The sequence below is a fragment of the Hippocampus guttulatus genome, chromosome 7, assembly GCF_054856545.1.
Source record: "Hippocampus guttulatus isolate MCC_2025c chromosome 7, RoL_Hgut_1.0, whole genome shotgun sequence".
In the NCBI taxonomy this organism is placed as follows: domain Eukaryota; kingdom Metazoa; phylum Chordata; class Actinopteri; order Syngnathiformes; family Syngnathidae; genus Hippocampus; species Hippocampus guttulatus.
The window spans coordinates 22,991,056-23,015,297 of record NC_141267.1 but is presented as its reverse complement, the minus strand read 5'-3'; the positions used below and the strand labels follow the sequence as shown (position 1 = coordinate 23,015,297).

Genomic DNA, 24,242 nt, shown 5'->3' with positions numbered 1-24,242 from the left:
AGTTTGCGCCGAGTCGGGTCGCTTTCATGTACTGGCCGCAAAGCGCAAAGAAAGAAAGAAAGAAAACAGAGCAAGAGTGACGGACGCGCCAAACGTCTTCAAAGGCGACAGTAACACACACGCTACCGGGCCGACGTTATCTTTCAAAACGCTGATAGCTTTTTGGAATGAAGGACTTTTGAAATATGTTCGCGTTTGCCTGTTGTTACTTGGGAACGTGGGCCAGAAGGGGCGGAGTTGGAGGTCCCCGCAAAGCGGATCGACAAAGCAGACTCCCGCCGTCGCAAGATCCCCCTCTTGCTTTATTTTCACAGCCACGACATTTCAACATCATCCAAGCGCAAACACTGCTACAAAATATCGTGTTGGTCTTTCGATTCACAGCAAACACCTCCATAAAATACGTTTGGAACAAAATCAATTCTGGAAAAAAAAGACGACAATGTACGATAGCGAGAAATACCTCCGTACGACAATTGCATCAAATATGAAAATAACACCCCCCCCCCCCCCTCATCAAGTTTCTTGTATAAAAGTCATCATTTCTCACCATTTTCCGAAACTTAAAGCAAGCAAGTATTTGAGCTAGAACAGAGCCGGTCAAAGCGTTTCGATACAACAACTCGAGCAACGCGTCCAATGAAGCGGCAACATTTCCCCCGTTTGACACACTCTAAAAAACACAGCCGCACGTTCACCGTGCCGCGGCTTACGGCGCAACCGTTTACGTTTAGGAAAATAGGCGTGCGCGTTAGAAACCCACGGACGAGGTCGGATCCAGCAAGGGCGGGGCGGGGGGGGGCTTTCCACTTGATGTGCAACTATCTGGAAATCGAGGCTTTGTACGCTCAGCTTTTGAAAGAGATGCTGATTTAAAAAAAAAAAAAAAAGCACCTTACATTCAAGAATCCTGCTACCGGTAGAGCACATGCAGACGATTATATCCGATGAAATCAGTGCGGCCGCTGCGCCACCTCATCATAGCCGGCGGCTAACAGGCGGCGGCGCGCGCGTCGGAGAATTCACGGTTAGCACGTAGCATGCTAGCCCACCAAAGAATCGTCTTCATGAGGAAGACGTACAGCTTTTGGTGACCCCCTCATACATTTTATTATACATACGAAAGCGGATTTCCGATTGTAAAAATAGTTGACTATTCGAACATTTGAACGATAAAAACATCACCCCATTAATAAATACACACAAAAAAAAAATTCAACTTTTTGTTGTCGAGTCTCACTCACATGATACAGAGAATCCCGTTCTGAGCTCCGCAGCCGCGCCGGTCTGCGGTTCACACCACTCGACCGGCGAGATCAACCATCGGATTGGAACAAGGACTCGGCCGGCTACAGCATGCAAAGGTGAAAATGCCGCGAGAGGACACAAACCGTTTTATTGCTACACTTTTGACGAGGAAGAATCTGGAAGTCAAGCATCGCAGGCGAACAAAGAGCAACGTGACTGCAACGCAGCGGTGGCTTCATGCACTTTTCGGAGCGAGGCACCCCCCTCGAAAAAAAATGAAGTTCACCTCTCGTGCCAGCAGAGGTTTTGACGACCCGAGAGGCGTCAAAGCGCACGCTGACGCGACGATGATCAAAGGCCGTGCCGTTTTGCACTTTGGCAAGTCGATAGCATCGTGACACGTTGGGCTCCACGGACTTTCAAAAATATATCCCGCTCATTGTCAGCGATGCCCCGGCAAAAACTTTGGCTGCCGCGTCATGCGGATAACATCTTACAAAAGTCGACGAAAAGGAGCAGGAACCTCATTCGAACTGGCCGACGCTAAGACGCGATCGCCGATTTGGTTTGACCCCGCGGAAAAGGGCTGGGCTCGTGTCGTTAAAGGAATTTGCAAGCAAGAGACTTGCGTGCTACACCATGAGCTGCGCGTGTTTTGAGGCTGACGTGCGGATACGCTTGAGAGTTTCCACCGAAGTCCCGGACGCATCCTTGGCTGTTGACGACAGGCCAGCCTGTATCCTGGTCACGACACCCTTGGCGTCAAACAACAAAGGGGACTTGAGCATGGAGGTGTGGGGGTGGGGGTGGGGGGCCGGTACATTGGAGAGGGCCGTCCAATCCAGGCGGGGCTAGGATTAGTCCTGATGCAGTCAAGACTTGGGCCACGCTGCGCCACCGTGACAGAAGCGGGAGAAACTCCTCCTCCGCTTCTCTCGGCTCCGCCCTCATTTTTTTTTTTTTTAAAAAGACTTTCCACTGTAACTATGGAGACGGTGGCCATCAAACTCGCTCCGTGGGGACGGACGGCAGGTACCTCGCGGTGCTGGCGGAGCTGGTCGCTTTGGCCGCGCGTGGGCTGGCGGCCCTGACGGCGGCGTAGGTGGTCACCGCGGGGGCCGGGCTTAACCTGGTGCACACGTCGCCTCGGCCAGAGGCGCTCGAGCGCGGCTCCGCGCCGCGGCGCTGCTGAAGGGATGGAGAAACACTGCCGTTTTGCCGCCGCTGTTCCAGGAAGTAAGTCAGCATCTGACCTTTGCCCTTGACACTGACTTGGCCCCGGCAAACAAAGCGATAGTGGTTTGCGATGACGCGATAGACGTCTTCGGTCACCTGGAGGGGGGGGGGGGGGGGGACATCCAAACAGAACACGGAGACTTTGGCTTGAAGGTCTGCCTCACAGTCAAGGTCCCAGATTCAAATCCTGACTTTTTGAAAGCGGGAAGAGCAAAGCCTCTCGCGTGGAGGGCGGATTCACGTGCGTGGCGCTGATGATCCACCCTGAGCAGATCCCACCAGGCCCTCGGGAGGCTATTTTGGCATCCCGCAAAGACAGAAATTCTCCCAAAATGAGCGAGTTCGGTTTGTGTAAGAAATTCAAAGCCGCCCCGAAACCAACCTGGTCCAAAATTCAGACCGGACAACAACTGGGGCAGACTTTGTGGGCACGCGGCCGTCTTCCACTGGCGAGCGCTTGGGTGTGTGTGCGATGCGAGGGAGGACGGCGTGCGGTGTGCGGCCTACCTGTATTTTGCCTTGGACTCCGGTACTGTCCATTCGGCTCGCTACGTTGACGGTGTTTCCCCAGATGTCATACTGAGGCCTCCTGGCCCCGATGACCCCCGCCACCACCGGACCCACATTGATTCCTGAGCACAAATCCAAGAGTAACAATGTGCACAATCTGTCACCTCTCGAAGAACTTTTTTTTGTTTTTCCTCAGTGAAGCACATTAGGATGCAAATATACGGGGCTTCGGGTTAGGATTGAACCCGGAGGAACCCCCTCCCTAAATTGGATGCTCCCCTTCGCACACCGCCGCCTTATCACAATTATTTGTGGTTTTTGCAAATGTTTTCCATCCGAGCCGTCCACGAAAGTATTTTGATCCTACTTAAGTACAACAGCGCCGCGACATGAAGGAAGGAATTCCCAGAAACACAAAAATATCCAGGGAAAACATTTGAGGTCAAGCAGCACCGAGATCTCAGGCAACAACTTTCCGCAGCACTTGAAAACAATCACGGCTGAAGACAAAGTGCCGTACATTGGGGGCAAAATGAATTCGGATACAAACAGTTAAAATGAATAAAACAGTCGAAAGCACAAAAACGCTCCAACGAAAAAAATCAGCTCAAAGGACCGGATGAGCCAAATGTGGCTAAATGCGCCTTTCGGGCGCACCGAAATCCAGGCGGCCGAAGAAAAGGCCAAGTTGCTCTTCAGTCGCTGGACTGGCCTCTTAGTTGACTTGGACTTAAGTGTCGGTCTTGCAACAAAATGCGGCTTCTGGGAGAACGCGAACGTTCTGGTAGCTTCCCTGAGGCGACGTTTCAAACTTTGGCCAGTCAACTGTCGTGTGGTATCTTCAATATGCAAAACGACAATTGGATGGGCTCGTTGCGTGAGCGCTAGCATCAAAGTGAATCGACACCGCCTGCGAGGGGGGGGGGGCGTCCGTGTGACAACGCGCAATTTGAAAAGACCTTTGAGATAGCAATTCGGACCTTTTTTCAAAAAAAAAACAGAAGGACGCCGGAACGGATCAGACCAGAGATCCCAATTGCCACCCCACCCCTGCATGGCATCCGTGGGCCTCTCTCAATGCGTCATGCAGAACTCTTCGCCGCCAAAGAGCTTAATTACCGTCTTACCCGAGCACATCATGTTCTTTCCTAAATTACGGCAAACATCGGGATGCACACTGCCCTCCATAATTACCGCCACCCTCGGATAAGATGTCTTCTTTAGCTTCTAATAAATTCTTTCCCCCATAATAATAATCGGAGCAACATTAGAAAACAGAGGAAGATCCGACCTTTTGTTCAAGTGCACTTATTCAGTGGGGGAGGAGGGAATCCCACATTAAGAAATCTTTTTTTTCGCCACAATTCTTCCACGTGACTATGATGTGAAAGGCCCTTTGGCAACAAGACGGCACCTCATCTTCTCCTTGAAATGTTCACAAGACGGGAGAAGACAGAAAGAAGGATCGCGGATCACACCAACCCCCTCAAAATGATCCAGCGACCGAGCTTTTTCCTCTCTTCTTTTCACACAGTCTGCAGCTTTTCAGCGGGGTTGAGGTCTGGGGACTGACATGCTTGTCTCTGTGGCGGCTGAACCATTTTGACCATTTTCAGAGCGAAGAGCGCCGCTTCCGTCTCCTTTTTTTGGGGCGAGGGCACACGAGGACGACGATGGGACTTTGCCAGCCTTTTTTGATTTGAAAATATAAAAACCCAAAACTCGGTTGCATTTCGTTTTGCGGGCATTTATCCGTCTTCTCAAAAAAAAAAAACACCCCAAAAAACGTCATTTTGACTCGGACTTCATTCCTTTGCCCCCTTGCGTGTTCTAAAGGCAGTTTCCCGTTCAGCAAACGTCAACTCGCAGCGTATGGCAAAGCTGTCGAGCTCCGGCGAATCAGACACGGACTCTGCGCTTCACGCCGAAGACGTGATGTCATCGTACGCGCATTGAAATCAGCGAGTAAATTCCACCGACGGCACAGCGACAAGGCGAGCGGTCCCGTTCAAGGCACAGGCATGCCGAGCCGGATCCAAACCAGCAAACTCATCAAACAACTACGCATTGCAATTGCATTCGAGAAAAGCCAATGGGCCAAACAACATTTTCATTGCTCAGTCGATTTTGAGTTGTTGAGAGTGGGGCGGGGGGGAGAAAACCATCTGTACTTTTGCTGGCCTCTGGAGTGCTCATTTTGGCCTGGCTGGCTTCAGCCTCACTTCTTTACGACTGTAATTGTTGAATATTTGTTTTTCTGCATGTTGAGGACGTCCAGTCATTTGCAAAAGTTGGTTCTCACACACACACACACACACACACACACACACACACACACACACACACACACACACACACACACACACACACACACACACACACGAGGTCTCCCAATATGGAGCCATCCAGTCTAGAGACAGGATGACACTCCGTACTATGCTGTGAGTGAACAAGGGCTCCTGTCGCAGGCTCCCCACAGGATACTCCGCACAATGGATCCCAGAACCGCGAGTCTCCATGTGACGACTTTCCTGGACGGAACTCTCTCTCTCTCTCTCTCTCTCTCTCTGATGCATTTCCTAGCAAAGCTACCGGCAATTCGTGTGAATAGCATCCAGCTCAATAGGTCAGAGTCTTTACGTGCGTGCGTGTGTTCGTGTGCGCGCGCACGTGTGTTCCGCTCACCTACTCGCAGCACAAAGTCATTATAAGACTGATAGTTGATTGCATCCAGGACGTCGAACATCTCAATGGCAAAATCGGCTACGGTGCATAGGTGTGAAGCGACGGAGTTTTTTGCCTGGAAAAACATGAAATGCACAGACAGGGGGGGGGGGGGGGGGGAAGCTGCATCAAATGTCGCCCATCAAACGCAGACCTGCATGCTAACCAAGGAGCGTCCAGTATTCGCCCGCGGTGGATTTGTCGGGGTGACACGCGTGCCACAAAAAAGAACGCCATGAAATGACGTTCAGGAAAAGCGAAAGCTACTTTGAGGCAACATGGCGCTCCGTCGTGATTGTTCAAGAGTGGATTGGGAATGCGTACCTCGGAGCCGCTCGTCGGAACGAGCCCCACGGCGGCCATGTACGTACTGCCAATCGTCTTGATTTTCTCAATATCCCGGTAGCACTCTTTATCCATCAGCTAAAAACAAAGACAAAGGAAACGTAGTTAGCGGCGCAAAATATGACTCTTGAGATTTCTCCTCGCACGCACGAGCGCAACAGCTCGTCAACACGACGATATGATAATTGGCTTTTGTCGCAGAGACTGGAGGCCGTTGGAATGTGGTCAAAAGGTTTGGGAATGACTTGAGTGGCAGAACACAAAAGGTTCCGGGTGATGGTCTTTGCTCAAAACACCTTATCCATTCGAAACGGAGACCCCCCCCCCCCCCCTTCCCGGGTGACGGCGTCTTCGGCGCTGGCCTCGTTCTAAAGTGCTCTATAAATACAGCCGGGTTGAAATGAGTTGTGTTGAGATGGGCTGCGGGGGTTTGAAATCAGATGAGCCAGGCAAGAAAAAAACGGTAATCGACGTCGGAAAGCAATATCTACCGTCGGAGCAATTTCGCAAGGCGCCTGAGAAGCCGTGGCCAGGGAGAACGAGAGACAAACATGCAGCGGGGGGGGGGGAGGCGGGTTGGGCCAAGTCCAGGGCTAACACAGCAGGTCATGAAAGAAATTGTCTGGGAGATCGGGGAGCTCCCTGATGGGGGAGGATTCGTGTGGAGCGTTGGTTCTGCTGTCTTGGCCAGGAGCCCCTTGCTTGAAAGATTTTGGATCTCAACGGGATCATATCTCGTTAAATGAAGGCTCAATCCAAAAATAAATCAAGCGCGCTGTCGAGGAGAAGGGCTTCCGTGTCCGCTTGCGCCGTCGTTCGAGCTTTCGCAAAAGCCGTCGCCGCCTCACGGCGGCGAGACTTTGACGATGGCGTGTTTGATGGTGAACTTGCCCAGCGGTTCCTTTCAGATCCAAAAGATGGATTCCAAAATAACTTTTTTTTTTTTAAAAACATGCGCTAGCGTGCATGCGTGCTAGCGCTACCTTTTACCGTGCCCGCGTCCCATAATGCGATGCGCCTCGTGGATGCGTTCAACGCAGAAATGGCTCCCGTAACCGACACGACGCCTTTTAATCAGGCGCTGAAAATTCCTCTCCGCCACTGTGAACGCGAATGAAAGGTCAAATGCGTTCACCTCATCAAAGTCAGCAATGATCTCATTGAGCAGCCTGAGACACTCGACGCCCATGTTATTTCCATCCAACTCGATGTAGAAGTCGTTGAAGTTGGCGATGGAAGCAAACAGGACTCCGACCTGAGCATACGACTGGTAGTACAAATCCTGAGAGGGACAAGGAGAGGGAGTTTGTGCTTGCTTTAGCGCCGCTCGGAATTTTAAAACAGGCAACGACAAAAACAAGAGAGGCCGACGGCAAAATCATTTGGCAATTTTACTCATTTGATGTGTGAAAACATTGCATTTGAATCTTGCGACGGTCAGATATAATTCACCGTGATCAATAAACGTATTAGATCGCCGCGTGTAAGGTTCCTGCAAGAGCTGTCCAAAATTAACTGCAGTGGTCATATCTAAAATCTTACTTGTATGCGTCTTAAATGCTTAATATTAACCAGTATCTCAAAGCTATTTAACTGAACTCGGAACTACAAACAAAAGAAAAATTTGGAAGGAGAATGTTTTCAAATATTTTGAAGTCGCACTTGCTGTGTTGTGAAGACTGTGTACTGTTGAACTTTAACCCAGAGGAACAAGAGGAAGCCTTTTTGTCCACGGGTGTTCTGGACGGAAGACACCAATGGTGCCGGAAACTTCCTTCCTGACTCACAATCAGTCTCCGCGACACGAATCGGGGGCCTCGGGAGGTCCTGCATTTTCTGACGCGTATCGCTCCTTGTGAAGGCAATTGCATTTTTGAACACATGGACGCTCGAGGGCACGTGACGGCTTGACATTTTGGGTTGTAAACTTTTCTTTCAGCCAATTGTTTGAGACGAGCAAATCACCAATTCACCCGTGTACTTAAATGTGCCACTTTCCAGATGTGATATCACTGTTCCGTGAACTTATGACCTTTTCCATCAATTTCAGCCGAAAGCCCAAAAGCTCCTTTTCATCGCCGGATGTCTAATCACCACGCTTGTGGCCGCTCCTGCGCGACTCAAAGGGGTGCGAAGCTCCTCCGACTGTTGAGCCTGCCCGAACGTGTCTGCGGATACTCACCATGTTCCTGGGGTTGGACATGAGGAAGTGTTGGGCCACGTGCGCCGGGAGCAGGTTGAACAGGATCCTCTTGTTGTCCAGCTTCACTTTCTCCATGTCGTCTCTCTCCTCTTCTGCCTGGACGCCCGCCATCAGCCGTCACACAGGACGCGAGTCCAAGAAAAAGATGGCAATCATTTCTTTCGGCTCTCATTGGAACTCAACCTGGTAATTGCGCCTTTTATTCACTAGGGGGAGGTGACGAGTTACTTTTCACCGACTCACTGTGACTGTCTGAAAATGCAACGAAGTCCAACCCTCAGCTTCAATTTGTCACACGTGTGCGTTGTGAACACTTAGCGATTGTGACGTCATAGCACGAAGCATCCCCCCCCCCCCCAAATTTGTGCATAATTCTTAGTTTTCGGCAATAACTCCGTATGCGTGAATTGAAAATATTTGAAATAACCCAGAAACAGTATTGTTCGACCCTGAACATCTCAGTGATCATTTCAAGAGCATTTTTATTTTCGAGCAGAACTTCAATATGTAAAAAATAAATAAAATAAATAAAATAAGTTGGGCTGGCAATTAAAGTCAAATGAGTATTTACATATGTTTACGACATGATGAGTGCATTAATGCATATGGCATCGGGTGGATTATTGGAAACGTCAAACATATTCCCACTAATCCGGTGATATGTTGCGGAACATGATGGCATGACATAACGTAACCAGAAACGTTGTCTTGTCCATGAAAAATAAATTCCAGCTGAAGCACAATGTCAATTATGTCACGTGTTCAAATTAATTCGAGTATGTTGACAATTTGGGATTCATTATCTATCGGGGCAAATATAATCGTGACATATCAAATAACACCTCATTTGAGAAGGACCCCCTAAGAAGAAAAGCCTCTCAAACAGTGACGTACAATTGAATGGGTTCAACAAAGGACCGCGCCGTCATCCACGAGTGACAAATCCAAAATGATATTCTTCGAGTTTTACCAAGTTGCCGTTGAATGCGCCCAACAGACAAGCATACCTGAGTGGCCCACAGGTAGTCAAAACGCAGCTTGAGGTCCAGCTGCCTCGAGTGGAGAGCCAGAGCTCCGGAGAACAGCAAGACAGCCAGGACGGGATCAGAACCCCGAGTGTGCGGAAAGCCGGCGCTGGAAGACGGAGCGCAACATGACATGCTCGTAAAATATGCATCTCATTTGCTGGAGGTAAAATGCAGTTGTTTGAATGGTGCCGCGCCCCCCATTTGTTGAAACATTTACTCAATCAAATAAATCAATAGTGTTGTTTGAAATAAGTGAAATGCACTGTTCAAGCAAATGATATTCTGCAGCGTCTAATATGCCGCATTAATGGAGGAAAAAAATTCCAAGACTGAAATGTGGTCTCGCATGGCATGACAAGACATGACATGACATGACATGACGTGAAATGACATGTTTATTATTTACAATGGGCGACTTTTTTTGTTTTTTATGTCAATGCACTTAGTACGTTTAATCGCTTAGGTTCCACTCTATGGACCTTCATTGCAAAGCAATTGGAGTTTTGTTTTTTCAAATTGCCCGGGTGCATTCAAACCAAACATTGCAACATTGTCACAGAGTGCACCTTTGTCTTACCCAACAGCTTGCCGATAGCCACTGATCTCCACGATGACCGTGTAGGTCGCAGAGAGAAGGAAGAGCAGGAGGATTTTTGGGAGCGAAGATACTCTGAGGTAGGGGACAATGGTGAGCGTGCCAGCCAGACAGGACAAGAGCGCGTAGGCCATGCTCGGGCCAGCTCTTTCTGCGGCCGTGGCGTTGGCCGGGTCGTCGCCAAACATCTCCGTGGGGGAATCCTGTAACGAGTTGTTGGATTTGACTTGAACTTGACTCCGTGGTATGAATCCCACCTGTAAAGATTCCAGAGAAAAAAAAAGCGCTTTGACAGAGACAACAGCAAAAACATCAATTCAAGGTCATACAGACAATAAAATGTTCATACACGAACTATTAATTTCGCCAAAGCACTTCAGTTATTGTTATTGATTATTTGCACGTGCGTATTGATGACGTGAGCTGGTGCGGCAAAAGTTACGTGGTGACGTCACGCCCGAGGTAAGACGCTAGCCCTCGCTAGCCCACAATAGCCGAGCCAATTAGAGGAATATAATTCGGCGTTACGGCGGACGGGTCGCGCTACGGTTACAAACACACTGTTGGACGATAGCGTGTGTGATTTGAGGCAAATTTTGTCGTCGCTCGGTGACGTTTGGATCCGCTCTCCGTCGACGGATCAAGCTAATGTAGCTAACGTCGATTAGCGAGATCCAAATGGACTACGGTAGAATAATATAGGAACTCAACGCAGAGGACCCCCTGCTCCTGGCGTCACACAACGTGTTGAATGATGTTAAGGGATTCAGATCATTTCCATGAGAGGGAAATGTAAACGATTGGTAATTTCAGAATTGAGCCGTGGGAGGTTTGCGGCACTCACCATGCAGGCCTGCGCAACCGAAAAAGAGAGCAAGACCAGGGAGACACACACGACGGTTCGTATCCGGACGGTCAGGCAGCCTGGTTGGCACTGAAGGCAAAAGAAAGGAAAAGGTTGGGTGAGAAAAGTGTCGACAAATCGGGGGGAAAAAAAGGGTCATTTGTAGTGACTGCGTTCAGCTCTATTTTTGTTCCGTGCAAATTGATTTGTCAAATCGGGGTGGAATTAACAGTAACACAATCTGGTTTAGAACTAATATTCATAAAAGAGGACTTGGGAGTGGGGTTGGGGGGCGGGGGGGGGGGGGGCAGTATGCTGGACGTGGAGGCTTTTTGGAAGTTCTTACCTGAACGCTGGTAAGATGCAAGTACATGACACAGGCCACGTGAAAACAGACACACAAGACCAAGAGAAGCAATACCAGCAGGCCCCTGTCAGAGAAAGCGCAACGTCGCAGTGAGGCCCACTTGGGCATTTTTCCACTCAAGCCAGCGCCACGGATGCATTTTTGTTGTTGGTCTCATGAACCAAGAAACGTACTGTGGAATCATCAGCAGATAGAGCAGGCCCGAAAATGCCGCCAGCATCAGAGAGACAACCACGGCGCCGATGAAATGGTCGTCACGCATCTGGTTGTACTTGGAAAAGGACGGAAAGAGAGAAGCGGTCATTCGTCGATCTTTATCGCGCCGTGAACAAGCACCAAAGGCAATCGCTTCCTGTCTACTCAGCTCGGTTCACCGATAGTCCTCCCTCTTTCTCTTTGACCAGAAGAACTTTTTCCTGCTGTCCCAATCCTTAACAAAAGGTGAAATGAAAGCCGCGTCAAAATGAGTGCGCTGCTAGTCACTTTGTCTTTGCCTGACGACTGTCGGCATCGTTTGCGCGGCGCTGACGCTACCCTTCAATGACATCAAGACTCCCTGCGCTCACGTGTCACTTGTCATATTTGCGAGTCGAGTGGAGCTCATACTACGGGCAGGCAAATTCCTTGCGTGTTGTTACCGACCGTACTTGGCCAATGACGAAGATTCTGCTTCTGCCGCTTCTTTGTGGACATTTTAAACATGTTTGCAACCCCAAAGAGCTCTGTTCCGTGTCTCATTTATTGCTCTACCCACGCACACATACAGTAGAACCATAACGCGTGCTGCGGAGACGTTCCCAAATCATTATCTGCAACCCCTCCTGAGAGGGTGGGTGGATTACTCGAGCACAACGCACACACACACACACTCACACACACACACACACACATTGGCACTCACACACAAAGACATCATATGCTACAGGCGTGGGTGCAAGGGAGAAAAGGGAAAAGAATTAGAGCTGAGTCGTGCGCATGTGGGGGGGGGGGGGGGGAAATAGGGAGGGTTCAGTAATGAAGCATCCTACTGGATGTGCACTCGCAAGTACTGTACGGTACATGTTCACATGATTGTGTGCACTTGGTAACATCTATTCTCGTTTTTCTCTCTCCATGCTCAGTGGGCGCGGTCGGCGTTACCCCGCGCTCCCTGTCCCTGTTCCGGAAGAACAAGGTGACGCAGTTGAGATCCGACGTCCCCGACTCAGTCTGCCGAGCTTCGATGAGGCGTCCGATGTAGCGGTTGACTCGTGTTGCCGGTGAGTGCTGGACGGTGGCGGCCGAGAAAGATGTCCGACTCCTTAACTTCTCAGACGCGGTCCTTAAAGCTCTCCGCTGTCACACACCACACGAATACGCAGTCTTGCCAGCGCCATTCATAAATGCAAACTCTTTAACTGCACTCTTATCGGAGCATATTTGTCGTCTTGTGCGGAGGTGTTTGGGGGAACGCTCGCGAGGGCCATTCGACTCATTTTGAGTGTGACTGCAAATGCAGACAACGGGTTGCGCGGAAGGTCGCTGGGCATCGGGTGAAGGTATTTGGCTTGCCGTTGGGAACGAGGGCGAAGTGACCTTTGGGGAACAATGCGGTCCTGTGAAGTGGCTTGGACTCTCCGTGAGGAGATGCCCCGCCTTTGCCGGACTGTCAAGCCCGAGAGTACTTCGGCGCTCCTTGGATGTATTGAAGGGTTTCTTCGCGTGAAGCAGCCGGCGAAGGGCGGTAAGCCGATTGAAGACAGGTATTTTGATTTTAGTATACGATTGTACAAATCAATGGTCTCACGACCGGAGTAAGAATGAGATTTTAAAAGTACTGTGGTTTTTTTCCATTTAACCTTCATCTACAAAAACGACATCTGGGACTTCCCTACGCGAGCACACAAAGTGTTTTGCTGAGTAAGAGAAATAAAAAGACATCATATTGGTCAATGGATGGAAAACAGATTGAAAGTGGGTGAGAAAAACAAATCCAAACAAATCTGCCGCACGGTGAGCTCGACGAGGTATTTCTAGAGGATTAACAAAGGTTGGTCGCCAATCGGGATTGAGCCGACAAATATCAGGATTATACCGCTAAACCGGTAAGAGACAAACTGGATCATGTCATGACTGGACTTGCGCCGTGTGGGAAAAGTGAAGGCGAACTGACCGTCAGAGAGGAGGGCGACCGAACAAGGTCAATCCCTGACAGGGCTTGACAGACAAGAGGGACCTTGTGACGATACGCTTGCATTTAAATCCAAAAGGGATGGAAAATTGCTTACATTTCCCCCCCCCCAATAGATTTTGGGGCCAAACCGTGAATGGACCGTTAGAACGTCACGCAGTGCCGCGTTGGGCAGAATAATGCCGCCCGTCGCCGAGGTCCGTATGGTCACCAGACCCAAAGTCGTTCCTCGGATCGATCTCCGAGGCTTCGTTCCTCCAAATACTTGCGCTTTGACACCACCTTGTCGCTACTCACCTTGTCATCGTCCTCACAGGTCATGACGTTTGAGAAGGGGATCTCCGCCTTGAACATTTTCCTGCTGTGCATCAGTTGCACGAGCAGGTAGCACACCGTCTTGAACTTCATCCTCTTGGCCGGTTTGATGTCGGACAGAATTAAACCAGGAAAGATCTGCAAAAGTCAAAGCCGCTTAGATGTGCTCTTTGCGTTATACGGTCTGCAACGCGAAAAAAGGTTTAAAATCCCGACCGAGAATAACTTGGGTGTCAGCATGCCCACGCTAATACAGTAAAATGTCAATACAGGGAAACTCCTCTACAACGAAACCTACATGGGCGAATATACCCCCTTGTGTGAAAAAAAAAGGTTCATGCATGAAAGACATTCCCACTTTTCTGCTCCCCCTATGACTAATAGTCCCCATATTCCTCCTGTAAATTTTGCAGTTTCTCTCCTGTTTTTTTTCTACACTGGCTATATGAAGTGTCAAATAAGTGTATGCTCATATTTATGTACTACGCATTGGAATAAAAATAAAGAGCACACACATACATTTTGTGTGTGTGTGTGTGTGCACGCGCGCGTGTGTGTGTGTGTGTTTACATCTGAGATCAAATTTGCTACAGTGAAAAGCCCCCTGGTGTGAAATTTTTTTTTTGCTGCAAACATGATTTCTTTGTAGAGGAGTTTCACTGTATATATTTCATACTTTACAGGAGCGGAACTAACATTAACAACAACAACATATGTGTGATGCAGGATGCTTAATAAGAAATGAAAAACGTTCACGTTGTTAAGATGGTTACCAGTACCTAGGCTGGACCACGGGATTGTAAAAAACAAAACAAAACACACACATCTGGATCATTTCACATATTGCTAGTTTGCGCAAGAATTAACATTTCAGGGTCATCCTGTGTCAATATATTTTCCGATACTGTCCAAAGGCAAAATAGTCGCCGCTTCATAGATGGCCGCTAATCCCCGACCGAATCGCGATATTGCCTTCGTTACAAAATAAAATGAAGTACACAGCAATGGAAGACAGCTGGGGGCAGAAAATGTGTATCCGTCTTATTCACGGCGTCAACATCTGTTGTCATCCGCCTGGCAACTATGACTGAGCAACGTTTCAAATCCCGCAATGTGCGTGCGCCGCGCACATGTACAGATGTACAGTACACTTGGGGGGAGGGAGCGCTGCGTGTGCCGGCTCAACACATGGCCCCCCCCCTCCCTCTCTGTACCGGAGGATTAACTATTACACCACTGACAGATGTGTCACCTATCCAGCTGTGTGCTGGCAAGAAAAAAAAAAAAAGCTACCACGTGGGAGGGGAAGTGGTGAGAGAGCGAAGCGTACTTTGCGTCGGTGCGATGGCACGATGAAAAACGTCTCGATGTGGTGCTTCTGGAGGAAGGCGTGTCTCTTGTGGCCAAAGCCCGGTTCCACCTCGTAGTCGCCATTCAAACACTCCAGGGTGGTTCTTGTGATGTGAACCTTACTGAGAACAAAAGGCAAGCGCAAAGAGAAAACGGGGCTTTGAATCACAATGTTGCTTCGGTAGCCCACTGGCCGAATGATGGAACACTCGAAAATTGTCTTGAGCCGTGATTGAGAACGCAACTGGCTGTTGGTCTATGTTTGCCCTGCGATTGGCTGGCAACCAGTTGACGGTTGGTGGGAGAAGCCCTGGCACACCCACGGCGCCCCCCCCCCCCGTAAGAATAAGCGGATTAGAAAATGGAGGGATAGATTGTGACGTTTGACACAATGCCCTTTTTTGTTCCATGAAATCCAGGTGAAAGTGGAGTGGTTGTAGGAAGTGAAGAGGTATTGCTCGTGTTCATTTGAACGATGTTGGAACCGTCGACGTCACTGACTGAAGAAAGAGTATGCTTTGCCCTTGAGCGTGCGTGTAGCTCCGATGAGGGCACGTCATCGTGCGATGACGTGTGAGCCGCAGACGTCCCCCAAGCAGGCATCACCTTCCGCGGCCTGAACGTCTGCCGGCCGAGTAATCGGCTTTCGCAAGCATAACCGAAAGCGCGTCTGCGGCAGGTGCTCTTCGGTCGCGCCACCGAATACTGACCCGGGCAATCCTCCGGCCTCCATCACGTTGGCCAAAGTGACATCGTTTGACCAGACGTCATACTGCCATTTCCTGAGGCCCAGCACGCCGCACAGCACTCGTCCCGTGTGGAGGCCCACGCGCATATTCAAGTCCACCTCCGTTGCCTCAACCACTGACCTGAGAGAAAAAGGGTTGCGTGGAGAGAGGGACGTTCAAAAGATTTACCGTCAAGAACGGACCTTGAAGTATACATTGAGAGATCTTGCCAGTACAGCGGAGCCTTGTAAATTTGAACACGATCCGACTGATCGATTCGGCTGTCAAGTTCATGATTGCGATTAGATTTGACGTCGGTGAAATGTGTCGTGAGGTCCGAGCGGTCATCAACATGGCTCTTTTTCCGCCGCGCTTACGCTCGTGCTAGTGCCCAGGTTAGCGCCGTGCACGTTTGCGTCACTCACGCGATGGTGTCGATCATGTCAAGGCCCATTTCCACACAGCAGTGGGCGTGGTCAGCCTTGGGTTGGGTCAATCCTGAGACACAGTAATAACAGTCCCCCAGGATCTTGATTCGCCTGCAGTGATTCTCCTGTTGACAGAGAAGCGGCACAGCCGCCGTCAACGACATCCGGCGTCAAAAGGGGAAATTGTCACATGAAAATGGATTGACATTTCATCGTCACATCCGCAATGTGGGCTGCAAGAAGCGTTTACAAAATCTTTTTTTTCTTTCTTGTTCATAGGGCATATGGTAAAAAAAAAAAAAAAAAAAACGAAAATCAACCAAACCTAAATCTGTCAGAAAGTGGGTGATGAATGCTCACGAACTCATTTCAAGGGCCGCAGCGTATTCACACAACGCAGCGTATGTTCTGAATTTGAACTCGCGTCGCAGCCGCGTGAAATCTGCCAGTGACGAGACGGCACGCAATCAGCAAACAAACGGCTGGCTGCTCATCGATATCGCCGTGCGCGCTTGTAGCTGAGGCCAACCGCCCTGACTCCGACAGGCTCTTGAAGTAGAATCCCGCCCACGCGTTCCCCGACGGATCTGAGATGTGTCGCCGTGCAAACCTCGACACACACACAAAGAAGTGACAACACATGCGGGGATTCTGCAGAAGCAGATGATTGTGCAAATATCAGTCAAAGAAAATTAGAACAGGAGCTGAAGAATGACAGGGTGCAATGTCATCAAAAGCGAACAGAATAACGGGCGGAACCGTGTGACTTTCGACAACGGCTACACACGAGAACTCCCGAAGTAAAATTGTGCCCAGTTAGTCAAGGAGCCGCCGTTCATTGTTTGATTTTATTTCCTCCTGTTAAATTCTCATTCTTTGCTACTCTTTCCACCGTCGTTTTCTTTGGCTAGTCTTCCTCCCGATTCCCATATAGAGAAAAAAAATGTTCACATCGTGAACGCCGAATTGTGCACCCAGTGTGCGCTTAAATGAAAGTGATGGAGCGCTAAGCTTCCAAAAATGAACCGCAAACTCCAACTGCGGCCGCCTCCCAATTAATGACTGACTCTCCGAGCTTTGAGCCTTATAAATATAACAAAGGGGGAAAAACAATGATGCGGTGCCCCGAGTGCGACGAGTGAAATTCAGCCGCTGTTAATGAAATCAAAGATTCCCCATTATCGTTCAAGGCAAGGTACGTATAACGAGGCGAGTGGAACCGACCCGCATTGATCGTAAGCTCCGCCTTCAAGAGACCCATCAATGCTTTGTAAAAGACGCTCGTGTTTGGAAGTCGCTGACTTTTTTTGGGGCAGGGAAGCAGCGGCAGCGGCCCATCTGTCTTTGGGGACGCTGAGGTTGCGACGGCGGGGAATAAATGTTATGCAGCAAGCAATGGGCCTGACGGCTGCGACACGGCCGCTTTGAAAGCAAATGTCCCGCTCGCTCGCGCAACGCCGTATAAATCTCGAGTCGGCTGCAGCTCCACGGCCGCGCACGCAAGCGCGCCATCCAAACTCATTATGACCGTACCATGACGGATTACACAGGGGGAGGGGGGGGGGGGGGCGCACTGGTCGCTTGCCGTATATCACCTCAAATCTTGTCCCCCCCCCCTCCCCCCCTGCGTCTCTGCCGGTATTAAGGCAGGACTGATTGCTGGGACGCGGGACGAAGTCAGAGAGGATAATCCTGCGGACTTTTCCGCCTGTGTGTGAATGTGGAGATCGAGTGCGAACTGCCCGTACAGACCACGCGGCGCTCACGAGAGGTCAAGGGAGTCGCGTGACGCCGAGGCGCTACTCAGAAATGGCTCGTCACGTGCGATGAGATGGAGCGCATGAGCCAGACAACGTATGCACTCCGCAGCGTTTGTCCAATCGGAGCAAGGGAACGGCACTGCGATCCGCTGGCCACCGGTTGAGGGATCGATGTTTGGCGCAGCATAGTAAATGAGCGGCAAGATTTAATCGTACATTTGGCTTCCTTGTTGATCTTTTCTCTTTTTTTTTTTTTTTTTTTTTTGTCTAATACAGGCAAATGCGGAAGCTCACCAAATATTTGGAGGGATTTTATGATTTGGTCATTTTACCTGTAATTTGAATTTGGGGTTCATATTAAAAGCTCCAAAAAAAAAAAAAAAAAAAAATCATGTACTCACCGTAGCAAGTTCATCAAACTTCCCAAAGAGCTCATTGAGCAACTTGACCAACTCCTGCGCGGTGCACTGAGAAGCCAGGCTGGTGAAGCCCACAATATCGGCAAACAATATGCTGTCAAGAAAGACGCAACAGGAGAGGCTCAAACGTCGGATGGAAATCAGATTCACGGACGTCCTGCTACGCATTGTAAACAAACAAAAGAGGATACCGGAAAAAAGGAAAAGAATCTCATTGCTCAGCGCCACCAAATGAATGACAAGTTGGAACTGAATTCTGTCGGCTTCCCGATCGAGTGAAACGGAGGAAGGTGATGAAAGCCACTTAGCCCCAATTTGATTTCCTCAGACGGGCCCAGATGGCAACAAATCAGGACATTACGGAAGCCGCGATGCAGCAAGAGTCGTGCCCGGGCTTCTTTTGGAACGAGATCGTTCGCTGACTCGTTTCGGTGCTGATGCAAAGTGCAAGTTTTTGACTGACAATACAGTCGGGTCGCTGATCCTGACCAGGCAGATGGACCCGTGAGAATACTGTTTTGTTTAATCTCACAAATCCTTTGTGCCGAGCTTCACATTGATACGCGTGTAAACACGGCAAGTGAAACAAAACCAGGCGCGTCAAAAACAATGCGCGCAAGTAAAACCGCAGTCGCGGGCGTGATCTTGCTTTCAACAGTCACACGATGATGGCCAACGATGCGGTTTTGACGCGAGGCGTCGCGGAGGCACCAAAAATAACTCCCGTTTGATGTTTCGCCGTTTGTGTGTTGCGCGCTTGTTTTGGCAGGAAAGACTGGCCGTCGGGCAGGCAAATAGATGCAAAGCTCATGACTGCAGCTCGACAAAACAATCGCGCCGTGTGATTTAGCTTCAAAATCCACTGCGCCCGCAGGTCACGCTGTTGCGCAATTTCACAAACGGTGTGAAATACTCTGGGTGGGGGGAGGGGAGATATTTGGGATCTATAAAAGACACCTATTTTTTTTTTTTTTTTTTGGACAAAGTACAGTGAACATCTGCTTAAAAATGTACCTGGATCCAGATGCTTTGATTTCTTTGTGTCATGGATGAATTCTCACGAATCACGCATCGGTTTGATTGATCCGTGGGGAAAAGTGGGGCAATTTAGTGGAAATCGCAACTGAATGTTATCCGCCATGTCCGTCCGATGTTAATCACCAAATGCAAGGTCTGGTGTCGCCGCGCCTTTCTCATTTTCTTGACTTAATTGGTCTCCTTCTATTCCTTGACCTTGGTGTGTGAGGAGGCCGCGTTTGGATCCTAACACACCGAGTTGTCTCGAAGTTGTCATGACAGCCCATACCTGACATTGTCGTGACGTTGAATGTAGATCTTGTGAAAGATCCTCTCGGGGGGCTTCAGAAAGTCCTCCTTCATCTCCATGGCAACGTTCCTGGGCAGCAGACTCATTAGCAGACGCTCCTGAGAAGAGGGGCGGGGGGGGGGGGGGGGGGGGGGGGTTAGAAATACTGTACTGTTTTGGGGAGCAAAATCAACATTTGGTTATTTTAATTGATAAAAAGTGATGGTAATGAAAAAATATAATTGCAACATCTCTCAGCTGCAGTCGTCTGAACAAAACATTTGGGAAAGGACACACCCAACTGCGTTTTGCGTTTTGCTGAGCTGGAAGGCCAAGCTCTCGGTCAATCGACGTTCCTACGCTCACCGGTGGGCACCACCTGCGGGTCCTGACCGTCAAAATAAGAGCTTGCCTACAAGTGGCCAAAAATGAGTTTCCTCCGCAGGCTCTCCCTTAGAGATAAGGTGAGAAGCTGGGGAAGGGCTCCAAGTCCAGCCGCTTCTCCTCCACATCGAGAGGAACCAGACGAGGTGGCTCGGGCATCTGATTAGGATGCCTCCCGGACGCCTCCCTGCTGAGGTGTTCCGGGCATGTCCCACTGGACAACCCGGGACATGCTGGAGAGACTTTGTCTCCCGGCTGGCCTGGGAAGGCCTTGGGATCCCCCGGGCAGAGCCAAAAGAAGTGGTTGGGGAGAGGGAAGTCTGAGCTTCCTTGCTCGAGCTGCTGCCTCTGCGCCCCGGCCGCGGATAAGCGGTAGAAAATGAGTGGATGGGTGGATGAATGGAGATCCTCACATGCGTGACGTATTTACAAAGATTAAGGGCACATGTACTGACAAGGACTCTCTTTCTAATGTCCACAAAGCAGAGTCCTTTCCATTCACTTGTGACCACAACTTAAACATCGCAGCTGTAAGTCAAGGCGTACGTTTGATTTGCGTTCTACCCAGGCGGGAAAAACCCCCCCCAAACTATTCATTAAAAATAATCATATCATTCATATTCACGTATGTAAACCGATGACCGCTAGTCATGTCTCAAGTGACTTTTGTTGGGCTGAGCGCGCCGACTTTTTCCTCATCAACGCAAAAGAACCTCCGCGATGGGAAATGACAAACTAATAGCTGAATAATGATGGCCGTATTCCACAAGGCGTCGCCGTACGCACCGCCACACACCAATGTCAAGACGTCCATCGCCATGACAACTGAGCAAACTCGCTGTTGGTGACTGTTTGCGTTGCGATTGCGTTCCTTTTCAACAGGTGCGACTAAAATATCAGCGGTGCGCACAAGACCGAGCCAAAGGTTCCAAAAACCTTGACGTGAGATGACACAGTGCAATGCGAGTCCGTGCGAGTCCAAGTTGAAGAGAATTTGTAAAATATGCAAAAAAAGAGGGTTCACCATAGGTTATATGTTTATCTAGACTAAAAAAAAAAAAAAGTCAATTAAAGGTAAAGGTCAGTCTGACGGATGCCATTCAAATCGTCGACACGCGGCCCGCAGTCGGGGCTGTCGGCCTGCGCTTGATGGATCCCAATCAGCTCCCGTGGCTTTTCTTTCACTGTAACCTTTCCTCAAGTACGGCGACCATGAAAGCAATCTGCTTGTGTAATTACCTGTCAGGAGGGGAGCCTGTTACGGATCGGGAAAAAAACCCCAGCCCGTCATCAGCTCGCCCCTGAAGCGCGGCTTCCATGGTTAGCTCTTTGCGCTTTGCGTCTTGGCTAACGTACATTCTGGCAAAAAATAAAAAATAAAAATGCCGCCATGCATCCAGCGGCAGCACCCGGCGTGGCTTTTTTCTTTTTTTTTGGACACGTGACCAGTGACGACGATGCCGCACGCGGCCACGAGTGTGTGTCCCGCGCTCAAGTTGCATGCGCGGTAGGCGTGCAAAGAAGGCTGCCGAATTGGGGATAAGCCGCAGTACTTGTTCTTTCCCTGAATAGCGGCCGTCATCGTGACTGCCTTCCTGCAGGAAGCTTGTAAGTGTCATGATTTGGTTTGTGACCAACAGGTGGCACTGTAGGGCTCCCCCTCCAGCTGCACACCTGTTGGTCATTAGGTAATTAGTGCTTTAAAAGGACTCCCAGCTTGACCGCTCATTGTCGGGTCATTGTTGCTGTTTGCTGCTGTCATGTTTGTTCTGGTCATGTTTTTGTTCCTGTTAGGTTTTTTTTTTTTTTTTGCCACAGCCATGGTTTTGGTTTGTTACTTTGGAGTCTTTTTGTTTTCATGACTTTGTTTGTTCTGGATTTATTTACAATTCGTCAAGTACAACCTGCTCCTCCCTCCTGCCTGCTTTTTCGGGTCCCCCACCACCTCGCAACCGTGACCGTAAGAATGCTTTCGCACCCGACGCCGTCACATAAAAACCTCCGCCGCCCACTGTGTCCGCCGCGGTGGCATCGCTGCGCACGCCTCACCTGCTTCTCGTTTTCGTCCTCCAGTCTCAGCCGCTCCTCGATGCAGGTGCGGGCCTGCAGGAAGACTTTCCTCTGCGTACGCTCCGTCAGAATCCGCACAAACGCCCCCAATAAGTTGACACTGCTGAAAAGCAGCGCGTTGGCCGCCAACTACAAACAGAGAGCAGACGGGGCAAAAAACAAAACAAAACAAAACAAAAAAAAGCCGCATGGGTGCGTGCGCAAATGCCCAGTTGGAAAAGGGAGACATTTAAAATCGACACAAATTCATCCCATACAGGTTCTCAAATCATCTCAATCAAAATTGAACATGTGGGTTTTTGTGTGTATTACATTACCGGGCTGTTTCATTTTTTTTTGGGGGGGGGGGTGTTCTCGGGGTGTGCTAAACTTCATGAAAAGTTGAATTAAAAAAGCAAGTTAGATTGCTCATCAAGCCCATCTTGACATACGAGAGCTCTGCTTGCTGTCTCAACATGTTGTTGCGCTGGACTCATCCTTGTCTGCTTTCAGCACCGCAAGCGGGACAGCGCCGCTAAAACTAAAGCGATTTGAAATTGGAGCGGCAAATCGGTGCCGCTGTTAAATCCGGCCTCTTTCGTCTGAGGCGCTTGGCTCAAGTCAAGCCTCTCCTTTCTCAAGAGTCATTCATGCCTTGGTCACATCCCGGCTGGATTAATGGAACGCACTTGATTTTGGAGTCAGCCGATCCTCCATCAAGCATCTCCAGTCGGTCCAGAATGCCGCTGCCCCTTTTGACTGTCACTCGTAAAAGGGAGCACATCACTCCTACTCCGGCATCCCTTCACTGGCTCCCTATATAGTTCCTTTGAAGGTCCTATTTCTTTTCAAATCTTGAAACGGCCTCGCCCCACCTCTGAGGTCCTCCACCCCTGCCCGCTGCCTGAGGTCTGCGGACCGGACGCTTTTAGAGGTACCGAGAACTAAGCGGAGGCTCTTTTCCGTTGGCGCTCACTCGTCTTTGGAATGAACATTCGGCCAGCCCCTTCGCAAGCCGTCTTTAACTCATTCAGTACCAGCCAATTCTAGACCAAGTCTGAAAAGACGTTTAAAAACGTCTTTGGGAGTGAATGAGTTAAAATTGGTCTTCAAACTCGTTTTTTTATTCTTTGGCTTTTGGACTCGGCATGAGCCTCGCTTTTTTTCGTTGGGACCGTTCTTCTTCGTGGCCAATTTATTTATGCTCCAGTACAGCAGTTTGTCGACAGCGGTGTCCGTTTTTGAAGTGCTCTATAAACGCACTCGGCGTGAGTGGAGTCCAAGTTCATGTCCAGATTTTAGAAAGGTGGTGTCAAATCTCACTCGAGCAGCGTGCAGCTTGAGCGAGTTTACAGCGAGCCAAACGGCGTCCATGTGTAGCCCAAACGCCCCGTGCACGTCTGCATAGCTCCGGGTGTTCGTACATGCCTGCGAGTGCGCGGGGGGGGGGGGGGAGACGCGGGCGCAGCACCTACCGGTCTCCACAGCTCGCGCGTCCTCCTGGTGATGGACGTGGAGATGACGATAAAGTGGGACGTCGCCAGCATGACGCCGAAGAGCACGGCCAGCAGAGTCCGCACGGGCAGGAGCGTGTACGCCACCAGCGTGACCAGCATGAGCTGCCACACGCCTTGCTCGGGCGCGGGGGAACCCGCCGGCTCCGGCGTGGCCAGGGCCAGCGGGAAGGGGCAGCAGAGCAGCGCGAAGGTGAAGCTGAAGAGCAGCGCCAGCTTGGCCGTCTGCTGCAGCTGCGTCACCTGCAGGTACTTCACGTTGGTCACGATGAAGAGCGAGAGGAAAACCACGCAGTGCACCGGGTTGGAGCCCTTGGAGAGGCTGAGGCGCGGGTTGCACAGCAGCTCCACCAGGGACAGCGACGACGCGGCGACGATCAGCACCGCCAGCGCCTTGAGCGTGGCCGTCTGCTCCAGCTTCAGGTTGTAGTTCTGGAAAAGAGCCTCCAGCTCGTGGCTGTTGAACTCGTCCTCGCACGCGATGGCGTCCAGCGGCGCGGCGGCCGGGCAGCGAGCCTTCCTCCTCCTCCCCCGCCGCTTGACTCTCTGGAACGGCATCTCCTCCATAACGGGGCCATTCACGAAGCGGGGATGGCGCACGACGCTTCAACTTTCTGCCACCCCCCCCCCCCCCCACCCCGCACCCCCCTCCTACTTCGCGGGTCCGTGGAAAGTGTGGAAAAGGGAGCGGGGGGGGGGGGGCTGGTGAGGGAGGGGGT

General features: G+C 50.3%; 1 protein-coding gene across 1 annotated transcript; it reads right to left on the bottom strand.

Annotated features, from left to right (window-relative positions):
- Nucleotides 1–281: 281 nt before the first annotated feature.
- adcy1a (adenylate cyclase 1a) lies at nt 282–24,174 on the bottom strand. Its single transcript, XM_086116662.1, has 20 exons — nt 23,485–24,174; nt 22,010–22,159; nt 19,577–19,695; nt 18,253–18,364; nt 16,089–16,216; nt 15,646–15,804; nt 14,916–15,057; nt 13,568–13,723; nt 12,241–12,435; nt 11,274–11,371; nt 11,080–11,164; nt 10,734–10,823; nt 9,872–10,146; nt 9,274–9,400; nt 8,246–8,362; nt 7,199–7,345; nt 6,043–6,141; nt 5,680–5,794; nt 2,992–3,116; nt 282–2,580 (listed from the first exon to the last, which is right to left on the bottom strand). The coding sequence occupies exons 1-20, from the start codon at nt 24,088–24,090 to the stop codon at nt 2,251–2,253; spliced, it is 3,375 nt and encodes a 1,124-aa protein (XP_085972788.1). The 5' UTR covers nt 24,091–24,174; the 3' UTR covers nt 282–2,250.
- Nucleotides 24,175–24,242: the final 68 nt, after the last annotated feature.

Bases quoted from the DNA above. Each gene is read 5' to 3' on its own strand.
- adcy1a (XM_086116662.1), bottom strand. From the start codon at position 24,090: ATGGAGGAGATGCCGTTCCAGAGAGTCAAGCGGCGGGGGAGGAGGAGG. The intron at 11,165-11,273 runs GTACGTTTCTTG...TTTCTCTGACAG, and splicing joins TATCTGCTGATGATTCCACA to GGGCCTGCTGGTATTGCTTC. The intron at 3,117-5,679 runs GTGAGCGGAACA...ATTTGTGCTCAG, and splicing joins TGACTTTGTGCTGCGAGTAG to GAATCAATGTGGGTCCGGTG.